The sequence below is a fragment of the Daucus carota genome, chromosome 1 (assembly GCF_001625215.2).
Source record: "Daucus carota subsp. sativus chromosome 1, DH1 v3.0, whole genome shotgun sequence".
NCBI classification, from domain to species: domain Eukaryota; kingdom Viridiplantae; phylum Streptophyta; class Magnoliopsida; order Apiales; family Apiaceae; genus Daucus; species Daucus carota.
The window spans coordinates 12,028,912-12,048,297 of NC_030381.2; the positions used below are offsets into that span (position 1 = coordinate 12,028,912).

General features: G+C 37.7%; 2 protein-coding genes across 2 annotated transcripts; both read right to left on the reverse strand.

The window, feature by feature from the left end:
• Positions 1 to 2,258: 2,258 nt before the first annotated feature.
• On the reverse strand, positions 2,259 to 8,525 carry LOC135151920 (uncharacterized mitochondrial protein AtMg00810-like; the record flags this gene model as incomplete). The annotated part of the gene is made up of 2 exons (XM_064091035.1): positions 8,423 to 8,525; positions 2,259 to 3,247 (listed from the first exon to the last, which is right to left on the reverse strand). Coding segments are annotated over exons 1-2 (1,092 nt in total), but the record flags the coding sequence as incomplete, so codon positions are not given.
• Positions 8,526 to 15,121: 6,596 nt separating this feature from the next.
• Positions 15,122 to 16,291, reverse strand: LOC108204072 (uncharacterized). Its single transcript, XM_064091060.1, has one exon. The coding sequence runs from the start codon at positions 16,289 to 16,291 to the stop codon at positions 15,122 to 15,124; it is 1,170 nt and encodes a 389-aa protein (XP_063947130.1).
• Positions 16,292 to 19,386: the final 3,095 nt, after the last annotated feature.

The following is a 19,386-nucleotide window of genomic DNA, read 5'->3' on the forward strand; positions in this document are numbered from 1 at the left end:
AAAAAAAATAGACACATATATTAGCAATAAAGTTCACGAAAAAAAAAAATGGTGGTATAATTGACTAGGTTGGGCTCATTAATACTCGAGTAATTAAGTCTGAAGGGACTTTGTGCCTAGTAACCTAAAGCCTTTCATGGTTTGGGATTACTGACCCAACACTCGCTAAATGGGTATTAGTGCATAAATCTTTTGGGATCTCAACCATTACACGTTCAAATAAGCCACCTAAACCGCATGTGAACAATTTGGTTGGTGAAGTCTTATGGTGGTCGTAACTCATTTACACTGAGAAGCGTCCCGACCTTAGACCGAGCATGTACACACCAAATAATAGATATTGAAAAAAAAAGCATATATAAGAGAGGCATGGAAGTACCTTGGTGACCCTAAGCTGTAGTTGACTCTAATGTAACGAAGTGTTTAAGCATTATTCTGATTAAAGACTCATGGTTAAGATTCTGTTGAACTTTGTTGGTCTCTATTTCGTTTCATTAGAGAGCTTGTTGAGCACACACGATGCACTCCGTACTTGCAGTGAAAGAGTTGCATGACTAATATGTGTGATAGATGAAATCCTTGATTGTTGCATATTCTGAGGATTATATGTTGATAAGGTTGATAATTTCATGGATGGAATCTATGCATATTCATTTAGCTTGCATTCATATTAGTTGCATTCTTAAGAATAGGCTGCAAAACAAAATGAATTTTGTGGGTACATTCACTACAGGCCCTCACGAGACCTTACTCGTCCACTAGGGCTGCCTAGGGGTTTAAAGGGCTTGTTGCATATGCCAAATGCAACCGTGATCACCTACGGAAGTGGTATATCTATTAAGTGTTAGTTTTATTTATTTTATTTGCCCGAGGACGTGCAAAACACTAAGTGTGGGGATATTTGATAGAGCATATATTTATATATGCTTTTATATGATTTTATTCCTATAATTTTAGTATTTTGTAAATAATCGGGTTATTACTAATTGATTTTAAGTGTTTAATGGCAGGAAAATAAATATTTCTAAAGTTGGATTAAATCAAGCTTATTTGGGCTTAATCGGATAGAAATTCGGATTTTATGGATAGACTGCAAAGCAAATCTTGTTTGGGCCATAACTTGAGTTCTGGACATCAGAATTGGGCGATTCAATAGCCCACATGAAGATATCGGAATTTTCTACAAGTTTAAAGTGGTCCAGATGTCAATATCCAACTGGAGCAGCCCAGAATCAGGCCTGAAAGTCAGCCTGCGAATTTCTTTTCAGAATCCAATTTATTTTAGAAAACCGGATTTGTTTTCCAAGAAGCCCATTAAAAACACTATTAATATTAGGGTTTAGATTATTAGAGATATATCGGAGATTATTTTGTATCGAGAGAGAGAGAAACACTTATAGAGGGAGATAGAGTAAAGGATTGAAGGGATTCATCCGGTGTTTTAAGGAGCCCTTAAAGTTGTATTCTTCTACTCTTGACTCTTGTACTCATGGTTTGGTTTACTCATACATATACAGTTTCTTATTTAATTATGAGTAACTAATCCCCTAATCCGGGGATTGGGAAGTATTCGTTGGTTTAATATGTTTGTCTGATAATGTTGTGATTCTTCTTGCTTTCGCTAATCTATCATTGAGCGCTTAACACAATTAGAGGAGTCATGAACCTTTAATGGTATTCATAGGAGTTATAATGAATCGGGAGAGGATTTGTAATTCTAGTACATGATATGATGGACATAATTCAATTATTGAATCGGGAGATTAATATGCGAGTTATGAAACTATAAATTCTTGGGTATCAATAGTTTATGGCTTATATTTTGATTGATCATGGGAGTGACGTTCAAGATATAGTTGTAGGCAATATATTGTATCTTGGGAGAGAACAATATAAGCATTAGAAGAATTGTTTTTAGCAAAGTGGGAGAACAAGATATCACATATTAGACATTCATGAAACCAATTGAAGAACCCATGTTCCTGGATTGTTTTCTCCATCGTTAAATCTTAGATTTTAATTGCTTAGTAGTATAATTTAGTTAGTAACAAAACACCCAATTATTCTTCTACACTTCTAAATTTAAGGAATAATACACTTGAATTGATATTGAATTTAGTCCTTCCCTGTGAACGATACTCATAGAAATACTCATCAACATATATCATGGCATATGTGTGAGCAATACATATGGTAAATTGACAATTTAAATTTGAAAGATCTAACCATTATGTTTACTCAGTTCCTGATATCATTCCTAGCTCATTCACCAGCCTAGTAAAAGTTGCTTCACTTAATGGTTTGGTGAAAATGTCTGCTAGCTGCTGTTCAGTAGGAACAAAGTGAAGTTCAATGGTTCCTTCCTCCACATGCTCCCTTATAAAATGATATCGTATACTGATGTGCTTTGTCAGAGAATGTTGAACTGGGTTTCCTGTCATAGCAATAGCACTTTGGTTATCACAATAAATAGGAATTTTAGAAAAGGATAGCCCATAGTCCAACAGTTGATTCTTCATCCAAAGAATTTGAGCACAGCAACTGCCTGCAGCTATATACTCTGACTCTGCTGTTGATGTGGAAATGGACTTCTGCTTCTTGCTGTACCAAGAAACAAGTCTTCCACCCAGAAATTGACAACTCCCACTTGTGCTTTTCCTGTCAATTTTGCAACCTGCAAAATCTGCATCAGAGTATCCAATTAGACTAAAATCTGATTCTCTAGGATACCATAATCCCAATGATGTGGTTCCCTTGAGATATCTGAATATCCTCTTTACTGCAATCAGATGAGGCTCTCTTGGATCTGCCTGAAATCTTGCACATAGACATGTGGCATACATGATGTCTGGTCTACTTGCAGTCAGATAAAGCAACGATCCAATCATTCCTCTATAGTTTGTGATATCCACTGATGCACCAGTATCTTTGTCTAGTTTGGTTGCTGTTGCCATAGGAGTAGTTGCAGCTGAACTGTCTTGCATACCAAATTTCTTCAAAAGATTTCTGGTATACTTGGCTTGATTTATAAAAATCCCATCTTCAGTCTGTTTAACTTGTAAACCCAGAAAATAACTGAGTTCCCCCATCATGCTCATTTGGTACCTAGACTGCATGAGCTTGGCAAATCTTTGACAGAGTTTAGCATTAGTGGAGCCAAAAATAATGTCATCAACATAGATTTGGACTAAAAGCAGATCATTACCATGATTCAAATAAAACAGGGTTTTATCTATGGTACCTCTAGTAAATCCACTTTCAAGAAGAAATTGAGCCAGAGTTTCATACCATGCCCTTGGAGCTTGCTTTAGTCCATAAAGTGCTTTGTCCAATCTGTAGACATAGTCTGGATGCTTTGGATCCACAAATCCTGGAGGTTGTTCAACATATACCTCCTCATCCAGTTTCCCATTTAGAAAAGCACTTTTGACATCCATCTGAAATACCTTGAATTTCTTGTGAGCAGCATAGGCCAGAAAGATTCTAATTGCCTCCAATCTTGCAACTGGAGCAAATGTCTCATCATAATCAATATCTTCCTGTTGTGAATACCCTTTTGCCACAAGCCTTGCTTTATTCCTTGTTATGACACCCTCACTGTCAGTTTTGTTTCTGAAAACCCATTTTGTACCAACTATGGATCTATCTTTAGGTCTTGGTACTAGGGTCCACACTTTGTTTCTCTCAAACTCATTTAGCTCCTTTTGCATTGCTTGAATCCAGTCAGTATCTTGAAGAGCTTCCTCCACCTTTTTAGGTTCTGTTTGTGACAGAAAGCAATGATGTAAACACTCATTTGCTGTAGCTGTCCTTGTTTGCACACCTGCTTCTGGATCTCCAATTATTAAATCAGGTGTATGAGATTTTGTCCACTTCCTAGCATGTGGAAGTTGACTATTTTCATCATTGGATCCTCCCCCTTGATCCATGCTCTCCTGATTCTGTTGATTATTCTCTGTAGCTCCCCCTGCATTTGTGCTATCAGAGTTTGAATCAGTATTCTATGATGAGTTTGAGTTAGCATTCTCTGATGAGTCTTGGGTAGAGTCTGAAACATTCTGATGCTCCCCCTCAGCAAGTGCTTCATCATCATGAACTTGTAAATTTTCATCAGAGTTTGCTGAATTTTGCTCACAGTCAGAGTTTGACTGTTCATCAGAGTTTGTTGAATCAGAGAATATTTCTTCATTTTCAAAATGCAGTTTTTCATGATCATCCATTTCTGCTAAACCCATAATTCTTTTGTCATCAAATGACACATGTATGGATTCCATGATCACCTTGGTTCTTAGATTGTAGACTCTGAAGGCCTTTGTTATCAGAGGATAACCTACAAAAATGCCTTCATCAGCTTTTAAATCAAACTTGGTAAGCTGTTCTGGATGAGTCTTAAATACAAAGCATTTGCACCCAAATATATGAAAGTACTTCAGATTTGGCTTCTTTTTCCTCACCATCTCATATGGGGTCTTGCCATGCTTATTAATCAGTGTTGCATTTTGAGTGAAACAAGCTGTTTGAACAGCTTCTGCCCAGAAATAAGTAGGTAGTTTAGCCTCATCAAGCATAGTTCTGGCAGATTCTATAAGAGTCCTGTTTTTTCTCTCAACTACACCATTTTGCTGTGGTGTACCAGGTGCAGAAAATTGTTGCACTACACCTCTTTCTTTGCAGAACTCTTCCATTGTTGAATTTCTGAACTCAGTTCCATTATCACTTCTAATGATCTTCACTTTGTCTTCAGATCCATGATCCAGTTGTTTCACATGATCCATCAGATGCAAGGCTGTTTCATCTTTAGAGTGAAGAAAATATACCCAAGTGTATCTGGTATACTCATCAACAATGACAAGAGCATATTTCTTCCTTGCAATGGATGGTACATTAACTGGTCCAAATAGATCAACATGTAGAAGATGATATGGTTTCTTTATTGAGAATTCAGTCTTACTCTTGAAGGATGTCTTTCTCTGCTTGGCCTTTTGACATGAATCACATAATCCATCGGATGTGAGTAGTGATTCAGGGAGTCCTCTCACAAGCTTTTTCTTTATAAGCTCATTTATGGAGTTGAAATTCAGGTGTGAGAGCTTCTTATGCCACTTCCAACTTTCTTCTGCAGAGATTCTTGTAGATAAGCAAATTGCTTTTCCTTCAGAGTTTGTAGGCAGGTGGATTTCATAAATATTTCCATGTCTGTGAGCAATCACTGCCACCTTGCCTGTTGACTTGCTTACTATCTCACTGTGTTCTCCATAGAAATCAACATGATATCCTCTGTCACAGATTTGACTGACAGAGAGTAAATTGTGTTTTAGCCCTTGAACAAGAGCTACATTTGATATGATGACATTTCCAAGATTGATGTTGCCATATCCCAGAGTCCTTCCTATGTTGCCACCTCCATAAGAAACACTTGGGCCAGCTTTCTCCACAAACTCTGACAGCAGGGCCTTATTTCCAGTCATGTGTCCTGAACATCCACTGTCCAAGACTAGAATATTCTTCCTGTTGCCCTGCAATCACAAAGACCGTTAATTGTTAGTTTTAAGGACCCAGACTTGCTTGGATCCTTTGGTCTTATTAAGTTTGTTAGCTTTTGCAGCGGAATTATTTTTATCAGAGTTTGAGCTAACAGACTTTGGATCAGAGTTTGTACTTGAAACAGAGTTTGTACTTGCAGAGTTTTTATTAAACTTCTTCAAAGAAGGTTTCAATTGATAATAATCATAATACAAACTATGATATTCTTTGCAAGTATAAATAGAATGCCATAAACTACCACAATGAAAACATGGATCTTGTGGTTTATATCTAATACTACTTTTTCTAACTCCAGACTTTGTAGGTAAGGAGTTAATGTCTTTGTTCTTCCTGCAAAAATTAGCAAGATGATTAGTATTTCCACAGTTATGGCATGTCTTTCTAGGTGCATTTGGAACAGGCATGTAGTTATTACTCTTGTCTATTCCAACCTTGCCATTTCTATTTTTCCTAGGCTCCTTGTCTTTGCTATCAGACTTTACCTCTTTAAGCTTATGCTTAAGCTGTTTCTGAGTCATCAGTCCTATGTTAACCTGTTTGGGCTTAACAGTTTTTAAATTGTTGTTAATCTCTGATTCTGGTCTACTCTGTTTAGACTTAGAGGATTCAGCAACAAATTTAATAGGTTTAACCTTAGGTTTTTGAGTTTTAACAAACTCTGTTTTTTATGACTCAGCTTCTGAGTTATCAGTGTAACCTAGTCCCTTCTTCCAGTTTCCACTACCTAAGATATCCTGAGTAGTTTTGCCTGAATTAGTCCATGTCTTAATGATCTCCCTTTCCTTAGCAAGTTCTGATTGAAGAGATGCATACCTTTTTAATAATTCATCTTTGACAATGACAGCATCATCTCTTTCTTTCTGAACTTCCAACATCTGAACTAATTCTTTTTCTAGATAATCATTCCTTTTCTTTACACTTAGAGTTTCAGATTTTAATCTTTCATTTTCTAAAGTCTGATCTCTAAAGCTGATATGCAAAGTTTTAAGAAACAATCTTAACTCAGTTATATCTTCAGTATCAAAGGCAAGAGTAGAATGAGGTACCTTTGCAGTAGATTCAGAGTTGTTGTCAGTGTTTGCCATCAGAGCATAATTGACTTCTTCTTCTGAATCAGATGTATCTGTCCAGTTTCCTTTCTTGGTGATAAAGGCTTTTTCTTTTTCCTTCTTGGCTTTCTTGCATTCAGATGCAAAGTGACCCTTTTCACCACAGTTGAAACAGGTATACTTGTCAGCTTTTCCAGCTTTCCCTTCCTTGCCCTCATTCTTCTTGAAGTTCTTCTTATCATAAACTCTGTCAGAGTTTCTGTCTTTCCTTGAAAAACTTTTGCCTTTGTTGAACTTTTTGTAGGCCAATTTCTTGAAGCTTTTCACCATCAATGCTGCTAACTGCATCATTTCACCATCACTGTCATCAGAGTCTGAGACATCAGAGTTTGAGTCATCAGAGTTTGATGACTCAATGTCAGACTTTGTGACATGAACTTTTCCTTTGCTCTTAGCAGCTTCCTCTTGAACTTTCAGAGCAACAGACTTTGATTTGCCTCCATGACGTTTGCTTCTTTGCTCCATCTCAAGTTCATGGGTCTTCAGTCTTCCAAAAACATCATCAAGAGACATTTCTCCAAGATCAAGATTGTCTCTTATTGTGGTGACTTTCAAATCCCACTTTTCAGGAAGAGCCAGAAGGAATTTGAGGTTTGAGTCTTCAAGATCATATTCCTTGTTCACCAGAGATAAGTCATTCAGCAGTTTGACAAATCTGTCATACAGATCTGTCAAGGACTCACCAGACTTTGAGTCAAAGTGCTCATACTCCTATGTAAGGATTGTTTTTCTATTTTTCTTTATGGCCTGAGTTCCCTGACATCTGGTTTCCAGAGCATCCCAGATTTGTTTAGCAGTTTTGCACCCAATCACCCTATTAGACATTGCATTATCAAGGGCACTGTGCAGAAGGTGTTTCACCTTGGAGTCTTTACCAATTGACAGGATGTCCTCAGGGGTATAATCTTTCTTTTCTTTTGGAACCATCTTCTGAGGTTCATCAGCAAGCCCAACAGAGAGCTTGGTGGGCATATGTGGTCCATCATAGATCCTGTCAAGGTATTCTGGATCAACAGAGTCTAAGAATATGATCATTCTCTCTTTCCAGACTGGATATTCAGATGCCTTAAGGATTGGAACTCTAAAGGATGAAGCTTGTGATTTTTCAGACATGATTGTGATTAAGATCTCACTGTAGTAATCTTAACAGAGCTGGCTCTGATACCACTTGTTAGGTCCTATAAACTCACTATATAAGATGATATAGTGATCACAATCTGTAACGCAGTATGACAATATAAGAGATTGAAAACAATAAACTCTTATTCACAAAGCTTGAATGGTTACAAAAACTCTCTCAGTGATTTATATTGTATCACTAAGAGCTGCTAGGGTTCTTAACAATATACTCGATAACTCAACTCATATAGAGTAACCCTAATCTGTGTTTATATAGACACAGTTACAAAATCAATCTCTGATTTGATATCCTATAAATCAGCTATGTATTCTATCAATCAAAGATTGCTACAGTTTTCTGTTTAGTTTCCATAGTCAGCAAATCACTCCTCCGCTTCTATCCTTCCTTGAAGTATATCCGCTTCTGAGCTCTTTCACTACACCATAAACGGTCTACTACAACATTTAAAGCTAACGTTGCCATTGTTTCTGTTGCCTTTGCCATTCATATTTTGGCTACCACAACATTGTCATCTATCTGTTGCCTTAGACATCCAAAATCTGTTGCTAGTAACTGTTGTCGTAGAGACTGTTGCTTTAGGTATGAAGATTTGTTGCCATAAATATTTATTTAAAATATAAATGCTGACGTGGCTCTAGTGTTTCCTCACCCTTGGACCCACGGATGCTGATGTGGCAGTGTGGGTCCCAGTGCTGCTGACGTGGCATTGTGGGCCCCACTGTTGCTGACATGGCACTGTGGGCCCCACAAGTGGGCCCCACTGCTGTTGACGTGGCACTGTGGGCCCCACTGCTGCTGACGTGGCGTTGGGGGTCCCACAGTGGGCCCCAGTACTGCTGACGTGGCAATGTGGGCCCCACTGCTGCTGACGTGGCATTTTGGGTCCCACATGTGGGCCCACTGTTGCTGACGTGGCAGTGGGTCCCACTGTGGGACACCTCGCTACTGATGTGGCATTGTGGGATCCTTGTGGGCCCCACTCTGGATGACGTGTCAGTACTGTTGTGAGATGTGAAGAAAATGTGAAGAAAATTTTTTAAGGTTGAGGAATCGAACCCCCAACCTCCCATGAGAAAGTATATGGTGCCAACCACTGCACCAAACCTTGCACTTGGTCAAAAATTCCATTACTTTAATATAACCTGTTTACAAAATCTTGATTAAATTAAAAAAGGTAGCATTACAACTATTATTTAAAATCCGTTTTCAACGATCTATCCGTACAGATGTTAAAGTCTCGTGACTTTGGTGATGCGAGAATTTTTTCGAAAAAATCTGGATTTATTCGATGCCGTCTTTTAACAGTCAAATCGGTCAAAGCTGCCAACTCGTGTCAATAGACTAGTGCAGAATGAAGAAAGAATTTTTTTAAAAATCCGTTTTCAACGATCCATCCATACAGATGTTAAATTCTCGTGACTTTGGTGATTCGAGAATTTTTTCGAAAAAATCTGGATTCACTTGATGCCGTCTTTTAACAGTCAAATCGGTCAAGGCTGTCAACTCGTGTCAATAGACTAGTGCAGAATAAAGAAAGCATTATTTTAAATCCGTTTTCAACGATCCATCCGTACGGATGTTAAATTCTCGTGACTTTGGTGATGCGAGAATTTTTTCGAAAAAATATGGATTTATTTGATGCAGTCTATTAACAGTCAAATCGGTCAAGACTCCCAACTCTTTTCAATAGACTAGTGCAGAGTGAAGATTGTATTTTTTTAAAATCCATTTGCAACGATCCATCCGTACGGATGTTAAATTCTCGTGATTTTAGTGATGCCCGAATTATTTCGAAAAAATATGGATTTATCTGATGCAGTCTATTAACAGTCAAATCGGTCAAGACTCCCAACTCGTGTCAATAGACTAGTGCAGAGTGAAGATTGTATTTTTTTTAAATCCGTTTTCAAAGATCCATCCGTACGGATGTTAAATTCTCGTGATTTTAGTGATGCCCGAATTATTTCGAAAAAATATGGATTTATCTGATGCAGTCTATTAGCAGTCAAATCGGTCAAGACTCCCAACTCGTGTCAATAGACTAGTGCAGAGTGAAGAATGTATTTTTTTTAAATCTGTTTTCAAAGATCCATCCGTACGGATGTTAAATTCTCGTGATTTTAGTGATGCGAGAATTTTTTCGAAAAAATATGATTTTATTTAATGCGGTCTTTTAACAGTCAAATCAGTTAAGACTCCCAACTCGTGTCAATAGACCGCATATTTAAATTAATCATGGATCCAAAAACTTAATTTTGGTATTAAATATACATCAAAATATTAATAAATTGATTAAGATTATTAATAAACAAAAAACAATAATTAAAATTATCTTATTTTAAGTAAATAATTAAACAATTTAATTGAAATAGAATTATTATATTAATGTTGTTGCTGAAAATTAGGGGAGCGGTAAAAACAACCGCCCATACTTAGTGAAAATTTCGAACAACTCATTTTCTAACACACACTCACACTACTCTCAGCTCACTCTCTCTCTCACCTCACCTCACCGCACCTCTCTCTGCTCAACTCCTCACCGCTCCTCCGCACCTCTCCGCTCACCTCCTCACCGCTCGTCACCTCCTCTGTACTCCTCACACACTCACACTTATCCTCACACACTCACACCTCACACACTCACACCTCACCTCACGCTCATAGAAATTAGGGCTTTTAATTTAGGGCTTTTTAATGTTCTTTTTTTACTATTTTGCTTGCTGATTAGGGATTTCATTTTATCTCAGGTTCGATTTGGGTTCGATTTTGCTTGCTTGCTTGCTGATTCCGGTTCTATTTTGCTTGCTAATTAGGGTTTCGATTTGGGGCTTTAGTCGGTTTCATCTCAGATTCTTCGAGCTTAAGGTAATTTCATCTCTTGTATTCTCTTTGTGTTTTGTGTTCTATTTATTATTTGTGTTCTAATATGTGTTCTGTGTTATATTCTGTTTTTGGTGTTTTGTTATTATATATTTTTAAATCGAGTTGGATGTGCTGAGTTAGATTTTTTTTTTAGTTTTGTGCTTCTCAGTTGTGCTAGGAATATTTATATGTAAGTAGCCACAACCAAAAAACCACCTCAACCTGCAGAACCTAGCTTGGCTGATTACGAAGATGGAGAAGAAAATGAAGGTCAGCATATATTCCTTTTTTCATTTTTCTTGTACAGCCTTGCTATAAAAAAAATTTCACAAAAATTGAATTTGCCTGATTTTATCGATGTGAATATTTATGATTTTTGTGATGTCAAATTAAAAGAATTCACATCAGTAAAATCAATAATATTAAATATAATCTATATGTCACTAAAATTCTTAAATGGTATTTAGAAGAGACTGAAAGCACTGAATTTATAGGTATTGGCATTGTGATAACATATGGATATCTATAAAGCTAAATTTATGTACACATTATTATTAGTCTTGACGGCTTTATAATGGGGTAAAGGGACTAACCCAAACCATATACGGATGCATAGTAATTTAAATGTGCTGCAAACAGAAATGTTTTCATATAATATGTCCGAGACCTGATATGCTTTATTTTTTTATGTAATGTTTTTTTGTTCTTTCTCTAATTAATGCATCATCTATTTTGTTCATGCACCTAAAGTTGAAGTTCCAAAGAGATTCCGAGGAGGAACAAGAATGGATAGAGTTCACTCCAGGCCCTTTGACAAGAGAGTTGTGATTGACATGAATAGCCGTTTCCAGCCTATTTCAGATGACGACAAAGTTGTGTCTGAACTTAGCAACTTTTTGGGGACAATGGCGAGACGTTGTGTGGCGCTAACTTATGTAAGTTGGCGTCATGTTCCTAAAAGCCTAAGGACACAATGTGGAGTTATGTGAAGGTACATACTGACTTTAAATAAATGTAAAATTTTGTTTTTTTTGTTAGTATTTCAGGATGTACAGTAAAATATTCAAGATTAGTTTAACATATTTTATGTTCAACTTTTTGAAGCAACGGTATATTATTCCTGAGGAATTGAGAGCATGGTCGATGATGACAATTCAAGAATCTTGGAGGGGGCGCAAGTGTCGCTTGAAGAAGGCACATTACACTCCTTATGACAATGATGAGGATAGGCTGGAAAATAGGCCTGAAGATGTTCCACTTGAAACTTTCAAGTCGCTGATAAAATACTGGGGAGATGCAAAAGTTCAGGTATATGTGTTACTTTAAAACTCTCAGCATCCTTGTTTTTCACTTTAATAGAGATAAAAATTTAATTAAAAAGGGATACACGTAATATGATACTGTGTTTATATTTGTGGTCTTTTTCTAAAAATTATAAGCGATGTAATGTTATAAAATTTTTATTTCAAATATTTTTTGAATGTGATATTTGCGATATTCATAGCATTCATGTTTTTTGCAGGAAAATGCGAGGAAATGTGTTGTGAGCCGTAGTTTTGTGGTTGACACACATACTGCTGGTCCTAGATGTTTCTCACAAGTAAAATACAAAATGGTATATCACTTCTTGAATGCCTTGTTTTATTTATTATTCATGTGTTCTTAAATTTTCATGTGTTCTTAAAATATACAAAAACATAAAATCATAATCTTTCTAATAATTCAGTTATATTCAATTTTATGTATACGCTCTATCCTAAATTTCCTTCGAGTTTATGTACTAATTTATTAATGGAGTTTGCGTCCATAGGCTGTTTATAAATGGAGTTTGTATTCGAATTTGTGCTTTTTTCTAATTTATATGTGTGCTATGACTAAATATCAAAGTTGAAGTCATGTTGTAAGTTTATATGTATTCCAAGATAAATAAATTTGATGCTAATAGTACTTTTTAAAATTGTATTAGCTAATATGATCGGATGTTAATGTCTCATCTAATTGATATTGCTATACTTGTGATCTTTTCTACTAGCAAAAGAAGATGCAGCAGACTATGCCGGATGCGGGTGAACCATCAGATGCGAAAGTTTTTGTTAAAACTCGTAAACGACACCCAGGACGCACATATATGACTGAGCCTTCTGTAATGAAGTACAGAATTGTAAGCATTTAGTTTTTTTTAATTAAATGCTATGCAACTGAATTACTAGTGTAACTTAGAACTTGATATATTTCATTGGTTTCGGTCTCCTAAATTTGTAGGATAAGATTAAGAAGAAGCTCAGCACAGCAGAAGAGGGGATTGATGAACTGATCACAGATGGAAAAGAACATGGTTCATTTTGGCTTGTAGGAAGATCAGTGGAGCCATCCAAAATTCCTGCCGCTGCTCCAACACAGACGTATGTGCAGGACCTCACAAGCAAGATAAGGGAAAGTCTGATGGAAGAAGTCGAGGCAAAAGTGAGTGAGAGGGTGCAATCAGAGTTGGATGCTCAGGTTAACAAAAAGGTCCAGGAAAATTTGACATATGTGCTTAAAAAATTGGGTGAAGCAAACCCAAATATCAACATTGATCTTGGGGAGCTTTGCACGACCGTCTCGAGTGACCAAGAAAATGGCACTCCTACGACTGGTGGCACTAGCTCTTAGTTAATTATCTCTGCTCTATTTTAGAGAATTTATCTTTTGCTTATAATATTCTAACGTAGACATTGTGCATTAACTATGGTTGAATGGTATGTACTTGGTAAATTAATTCGGTGGATTTCTTGTAGTTGCTTGGGATATATTATGTAGTTGTTGGATTATTTTGGTGAATCTATGTAGTTGGTGGATGTATGTAGTTGGTGGATTCTTTTGGTGGTTTTATGGAGTTGGTGGTTTAGTTTGGAGAATTGTAGTTTGTGGATTCTATATACAGTTGGTTGTGTATTGATGTTTTATTGGTAATTATGCAGTTGGTTGTGTAATGGATAGGCCACTTACAAACATGCTATTTCATTTTTTCATATCTAAAACTGTTGGCATTGCTATTATAAACTGTTGGCAAAAAGAACAGATTTATCAAAAAAATGTTGCTAAAATATGTTGCAGTTGTTGAAAAATATGTTGGCAAAAACTGGGGACCAGAGGTGGGCCCCACTTAATGACGTGGCACCTGTGGTCCCCACTGCTGCCGACGTGGCAGTGAGGGACCCACCATGATGACGTGGCAAATGTCCCCACTGCTGCTGACGTGGCAGGGTGGGACCCACTATGATGACGTGGCATATGGGCCCCACCTTTCATGACGTGGCACATTGTGGGCCCACAGTTGATGACATGGCAAATGTGGGGCCCACATGTGATGACGTGGCATCAGGGTCCCGTCACTGCTTATGTGGCAGTGGTGGGTCCCACAACTTCTGATGTGTCACTTATGGTCCACACACCTGCTGACGTAGCAAAAGCGGTCCCCACATGTGGGGCCCACTTCATTTTTCAAAAATCTGTACGCAACGCCAACACATATTTGTGTTGGTATAGGCTAACTGAATCGTTGCTGCTGGAGCCTAATAAAACATAAAATTTGATGTTGGCATAGAGGAATGCAGTGTTGCCATAAAGAGCAAAGGCAACATCGAAAAATGCAACGCTTATATATGTTGCCTTTGATCGATTTTTGGTCTATGGCAACATATTATGAAGCTAAAGCAACGTTTCATGGGTGTTGCCATATGCATTCTATGGTGTAGTGTTTCCACGTGTAAACTCTGACAAATCTTGACTATGTAAACTCTGATCAGACTTTATCAAACTCTGGTCAGACTTTACTAAACTCTGATCAGCTTCATCAAACTCTGATCAGCTTCCAGCTTAAACTCTGATCACTCCTGTTCTAAAACAAACTTTAAGAACATTAGTAATCATCAATTATATCTAACATTCTCTTCTTTTGTTTTACAGGTTTTCTATCTGGGCTTACGTTAAGCGTGTGCGTCATAAAGAGGGGATCAATCCCTGGCATATCGGCTGCGGTCCAAGCAAACACATCCCGGTTGTTCCTCAAGAATTTCACAAATTCGGATTTCATATCCTCGGGGAGCGATGCCCCTACATAGGTCACCTTCTCGGGCTCATCTGGATATAGGGATAAGGGAACCAAGTCCTCAGCAGGCTTTCCTCTCCTTTCCTCTTCCTCTCGGACATCCAAGTCCTCAATTGGGAGAACTTGCCCCCCGGTCCCTCCAGATTTCAGAGCCCCCACATAACAACTTCTAGCCATTTTTTGATCTCCTATCTCTTCTCCCACCCCATTCTTGGTAGGGAATTTGATCTTCAAGTGGTAGGTGGATGGGATTGCTTTAAAAGCATGTATCCCAGTCCTACCAAGGATAACATTGTAGGTTGATGAAGCCTTAACGACCAAAAAATTCAGCATACATGTGGCCTGTCTAGGCTCGGTTCCCATTGTCACGGGTAGTTAGATCATAACTTCAATCTTTGTCTCCACGTTATTAAAGCCGTATATAGGCATATCTGAAGGTGTCAATTGTGAATCAGAATATCCCATCTTCTCATATGCACCATGAAATAAGATATCTACTGAGGCTCCACTATCAACGAGTACCCTTTTTACAGAAGAGTTTCCAATCACCGGGGTGATTACCAAAGGATCATCATGGGGAAATTTAACTCTGTCAAGATCTAAATTGTCGAATGCTAGAGCAAACTCAATTTTTGCTCTCTTCGGGGGCTCTCCAACAATGTACATCACTTCACGAGCATAAGCTTTTCGTGAGTTACTAGATAGGCCTGCTGCGGTCGGTCCTCCAGAGATTACATTGATCACAGGCCCTCTAGGCTGGTTTCTCTTATTCCTATCATCGTTGTCTTTTCCACGGTTGTCATTGTCACGGGGATTCTTGTCCGTATCCCTAGTATACCTGGACAACTTGCCTTTTCGGATCAAAAACTCGATCTCATCCTTCAACTGCCGACAATCATCGGTCTTATGTCCTGTATCCTTATGAAACCTGCTGTATAAGTCCTTGTTTCTCTTTTCGGGGTCAGTCCTGATAGGCTTCGGCCATCGAACACTTTCATCTTTCTCAATTTCCATCAGGATCTGACTCCTAGGGGCATTCAGCCTTGCATAGTCAGTGAACCTCGGTCCTGTTTTCTTTTTGGTTGGGGACTTATCACCATCCCCTGTCTTTAAATACTTACTATCCGCGTTGTACTCGGTGTCGTTTCCACGTTTCTTTGGGTTCGGGGTCGGTCCCTGGTTATTCTGAGATTTCTTCAGGCTTTCCTCAGCCTTGATATACTTCCTGGCCCTCTCCTGGAGCTCATTCATATTTTCAGGGGCCCTCTTGGCTAGTGATCGGCGGAAATTATCATCCCTGGTTCCTTGCTGTAGGGCAATCATGGCTACTTTCTGGTCTAAATCCGGGACCTTGAGCGCCTCCTTGGTGAACCTATTCATATAGTCTCTGAGGGATTCGTTCCTGCCTTGATGAAGGTTTATCAACGAGGCTGAACTCTTAGCGTGGGTCTTGCTCCCAATAAACTGGCCTATGAAAGCTCGGCTCAAATCTCCAAACGAGGATATACAGTTAGGGGGTAGTCGACTATACCAGTGTTGTGCCATCCCACTCAAAGTTTGGGGAAAGGCTCGACACTTAATGGCCTCCGTGACTGGTTGCAACAGCAATGCATTCATGAAAGTTCGTACATGATTCGCGGGGTCACCCGTTCCATCATACGCCTTAATTGTGGGCAACTTGAACTTTCGAGAAATCCTTGCTGCCATGATCTCCTCGGTGAATGGGGGGATCGGGTTATCTGGATCACCTGCAGCCAACAAGTGAATTCTATTCATACCTGCGTTCTGAGGGTTTTCAGTCTGTTGCCGAGGTTCGGGTGGTGGCTGCCTGGTCTTGTGTGCCGCCCTGTCTCTTCTCAACTGAGCTATCTCCTGTTCATAAGCTCGAATCCTGGCTTCTTACTCCTAGTCCGTGGGGCGACGGGACTCGGGGTTATTTGGCCTGGTGTTGTGCTGGGAGCCTCGGCTCTGGTTTCCGTCTCTCCTCCTTCGTGGGGGGATATCATAGTCCCTCTCCGAATCTTCAGAAGAGTCGTCCGTATAAACTACATACTCATCTGTTGGTCCTCTTGTGGTCGTCACAACGGTTGAGTAATGAGTCCCATGATCAGTGGCTGTGGACACAACATTAGTCATAGGGGACAACGTGCCAAAAATCATAGGAATCGAGGTTTGAGCAGCGGTGGTTGTGCCACTGCTAGCAAGGGTCAACGTGACTGGTGGTGTGGTGGTGACGGGATTCGAGGTTCCAGCGGTGACCTGAGACAAGGGTGGATCCTGGGTTGCGGTGTTGTCTCCGTTTGAAGGTGCATGAATTTCTGAGCGTAATCTGGTGGACACCATGGTTGTTGTCTTCTTCCCACAGACGGCGCCAAATGTTATGGATCAAAAATCGAGGGGTGAGCTTCGTGCTTTTTGACTGATCTCGCGAGTCGGAACTCAGACGGATCCTCACGAGGTGCCTACGTATCTTCAGCGGGGTGAAGAATCAAGTCAAAAAACGTAGTTCTATTTTGGAGGGGTAGAGCCCTTTATATATATGTCTCATGGCTAGAGACTGATTAAAACGTATCTTCAGCGGGGTGAAGAATCAAGTCAAAATTCAGAGTTCTTGTAGGACTCTCGGAGTCCTGGACTCGTCAGTCAGACTCCTAGTAGGACTAGGATTCGAGTTCTGGGCCCTGACCGGGCTGGGGGCTCGTGCCTTGAGTTTGGGCAGCCCATGTTTCTCAAACATGGATGCCCAACGGGCTTTTTATAACCTCAATCTGCTAGCCACGAATTTTGGGTGATAAACCCAGAATCCGGGCCTTATATTCTGGCCTTTAATCAGACCCGGGCTCAAAATTACCCAATAATTTTTAGGGCCAATTTCAGACCCATATCAGAGACCTCGACCTTTTTTATAATATAAAACACTATTACATTCACTACTTTCTTCCACTGTCTCCATTTTATAATAAAAAAACACTATTACACCAATACTTTCATCCACTATCTAAAATCTATTATTAAAAATAAATGATCCCATAATAAAAAAAAACACTATTACACCGATACTTTCATCCACTATCTAAAATCTATTATTAAAAATAAATGATCCCACCACTTTACCTAATTTTTAGTTAACTTCGTGTCCCAACCAAATGTATACAAATGGTTGGGACGGAGGGAGTAGACGGTACAAAATTCAAACAATAATCAACTTATCAACTATTAATATTTTTGAATTATTTTCTTCTAATTTTTATTTTTTAAATTTGTCATGAATGTTTTTTTTTTCCCGTTGATTGTTTTACACTTGATCCAGAAATGCATTTAAGCCTACGTATGAAGATTTGTTCAGAAAGTGAGAAAGATGCTTAAACGTATATATTGGGGTTGAATAAAGTACTTATCTATAACCAATGGTCACGGGAGAGAAAGATGCAAAAGTGTCTTGTTGGTACGAATTTGAACTGGAAACAGCTCCATTTTCTATGCCTGGGCGGAGACCTGGAACTTCTAAAATGTTGGGGTCACCTCTTTTTATACTTTACTTTTGTTATTTATATTTATTTTACATTATAATAGAACTAGTGAATAAAGCCCCGGACCGCGGCGGCGTTATAAATTTTATATAAAAATTAATATTATAATAGCATAAAAATTATTTTGAATTATCTTCCGGTTAAACATATCATTAATAAAAAATAATATTGTAATTAGCATAAAAATTTGTTTAAGTGATCATCCTGTCAAACACAATACTAATAATAAAATTAGTTCGAACCGCCCTCCCGTCAAAGACAATATTAATCCACAATTATTATTTTGTTGATAAAATTAAATATTACGGTATAATTTAGATCAAAATTAGTTTGAGCCGCTCTTTTGTCAAACACAATGCTAATAACAAAACATCATAATTTAAATATTAGTTCGAGTCTCCTTATTGTCAAACACAATACTAATAAAAATTATTCTAACTATAATAAAGTTAAAGATTATAATTGGATAAAAATTATTTTGAACAGTGGTCGTGTTTTAACAAAAAAAATATTATTATATAGATAAAAAATTATTTTAGCCACTTTCCCATCAAACATAATACTGATAGAAAAATTATTATTATTTAGATAAAAATTAGTATGCGCCGCCTCCCGTGCCCATCAAACACAATACTAATCAAAAATCATTTACATTATCATGAAATCAATATATGATTCTATTTTATATATCTTATTTTATTTTATTAATTATTTTTATTTTATATCTTATTATTAGTTAAAAATTATAATTCTTTTATGGTTCTAATATTTTTGCTATTAGTTTTTTTAATGATTATTATCTTTAGAATCCTTTATTTTCTATTCGAAATTTAAGAAAATTATAAGACTAAATCGAAAATAAAAATTTGACGTATTACCTTACAAATTTTAAATATAAATTATATTTTATCTATGATTGTTAGTTTAAATAAATATAAAAATTATTCTAATAATGATAAAATTAAAGATTATGATTGGATAAAATTATTCTGAACCGTGGTCTCGTTTTAATAAAAAAAAATTCATAAAACAGATAAAAAATTATTTTAGCCACTTTCCGGTGGAACATAATACTAATAGAAAATTTATTATTATTTAGATAAAAATAAG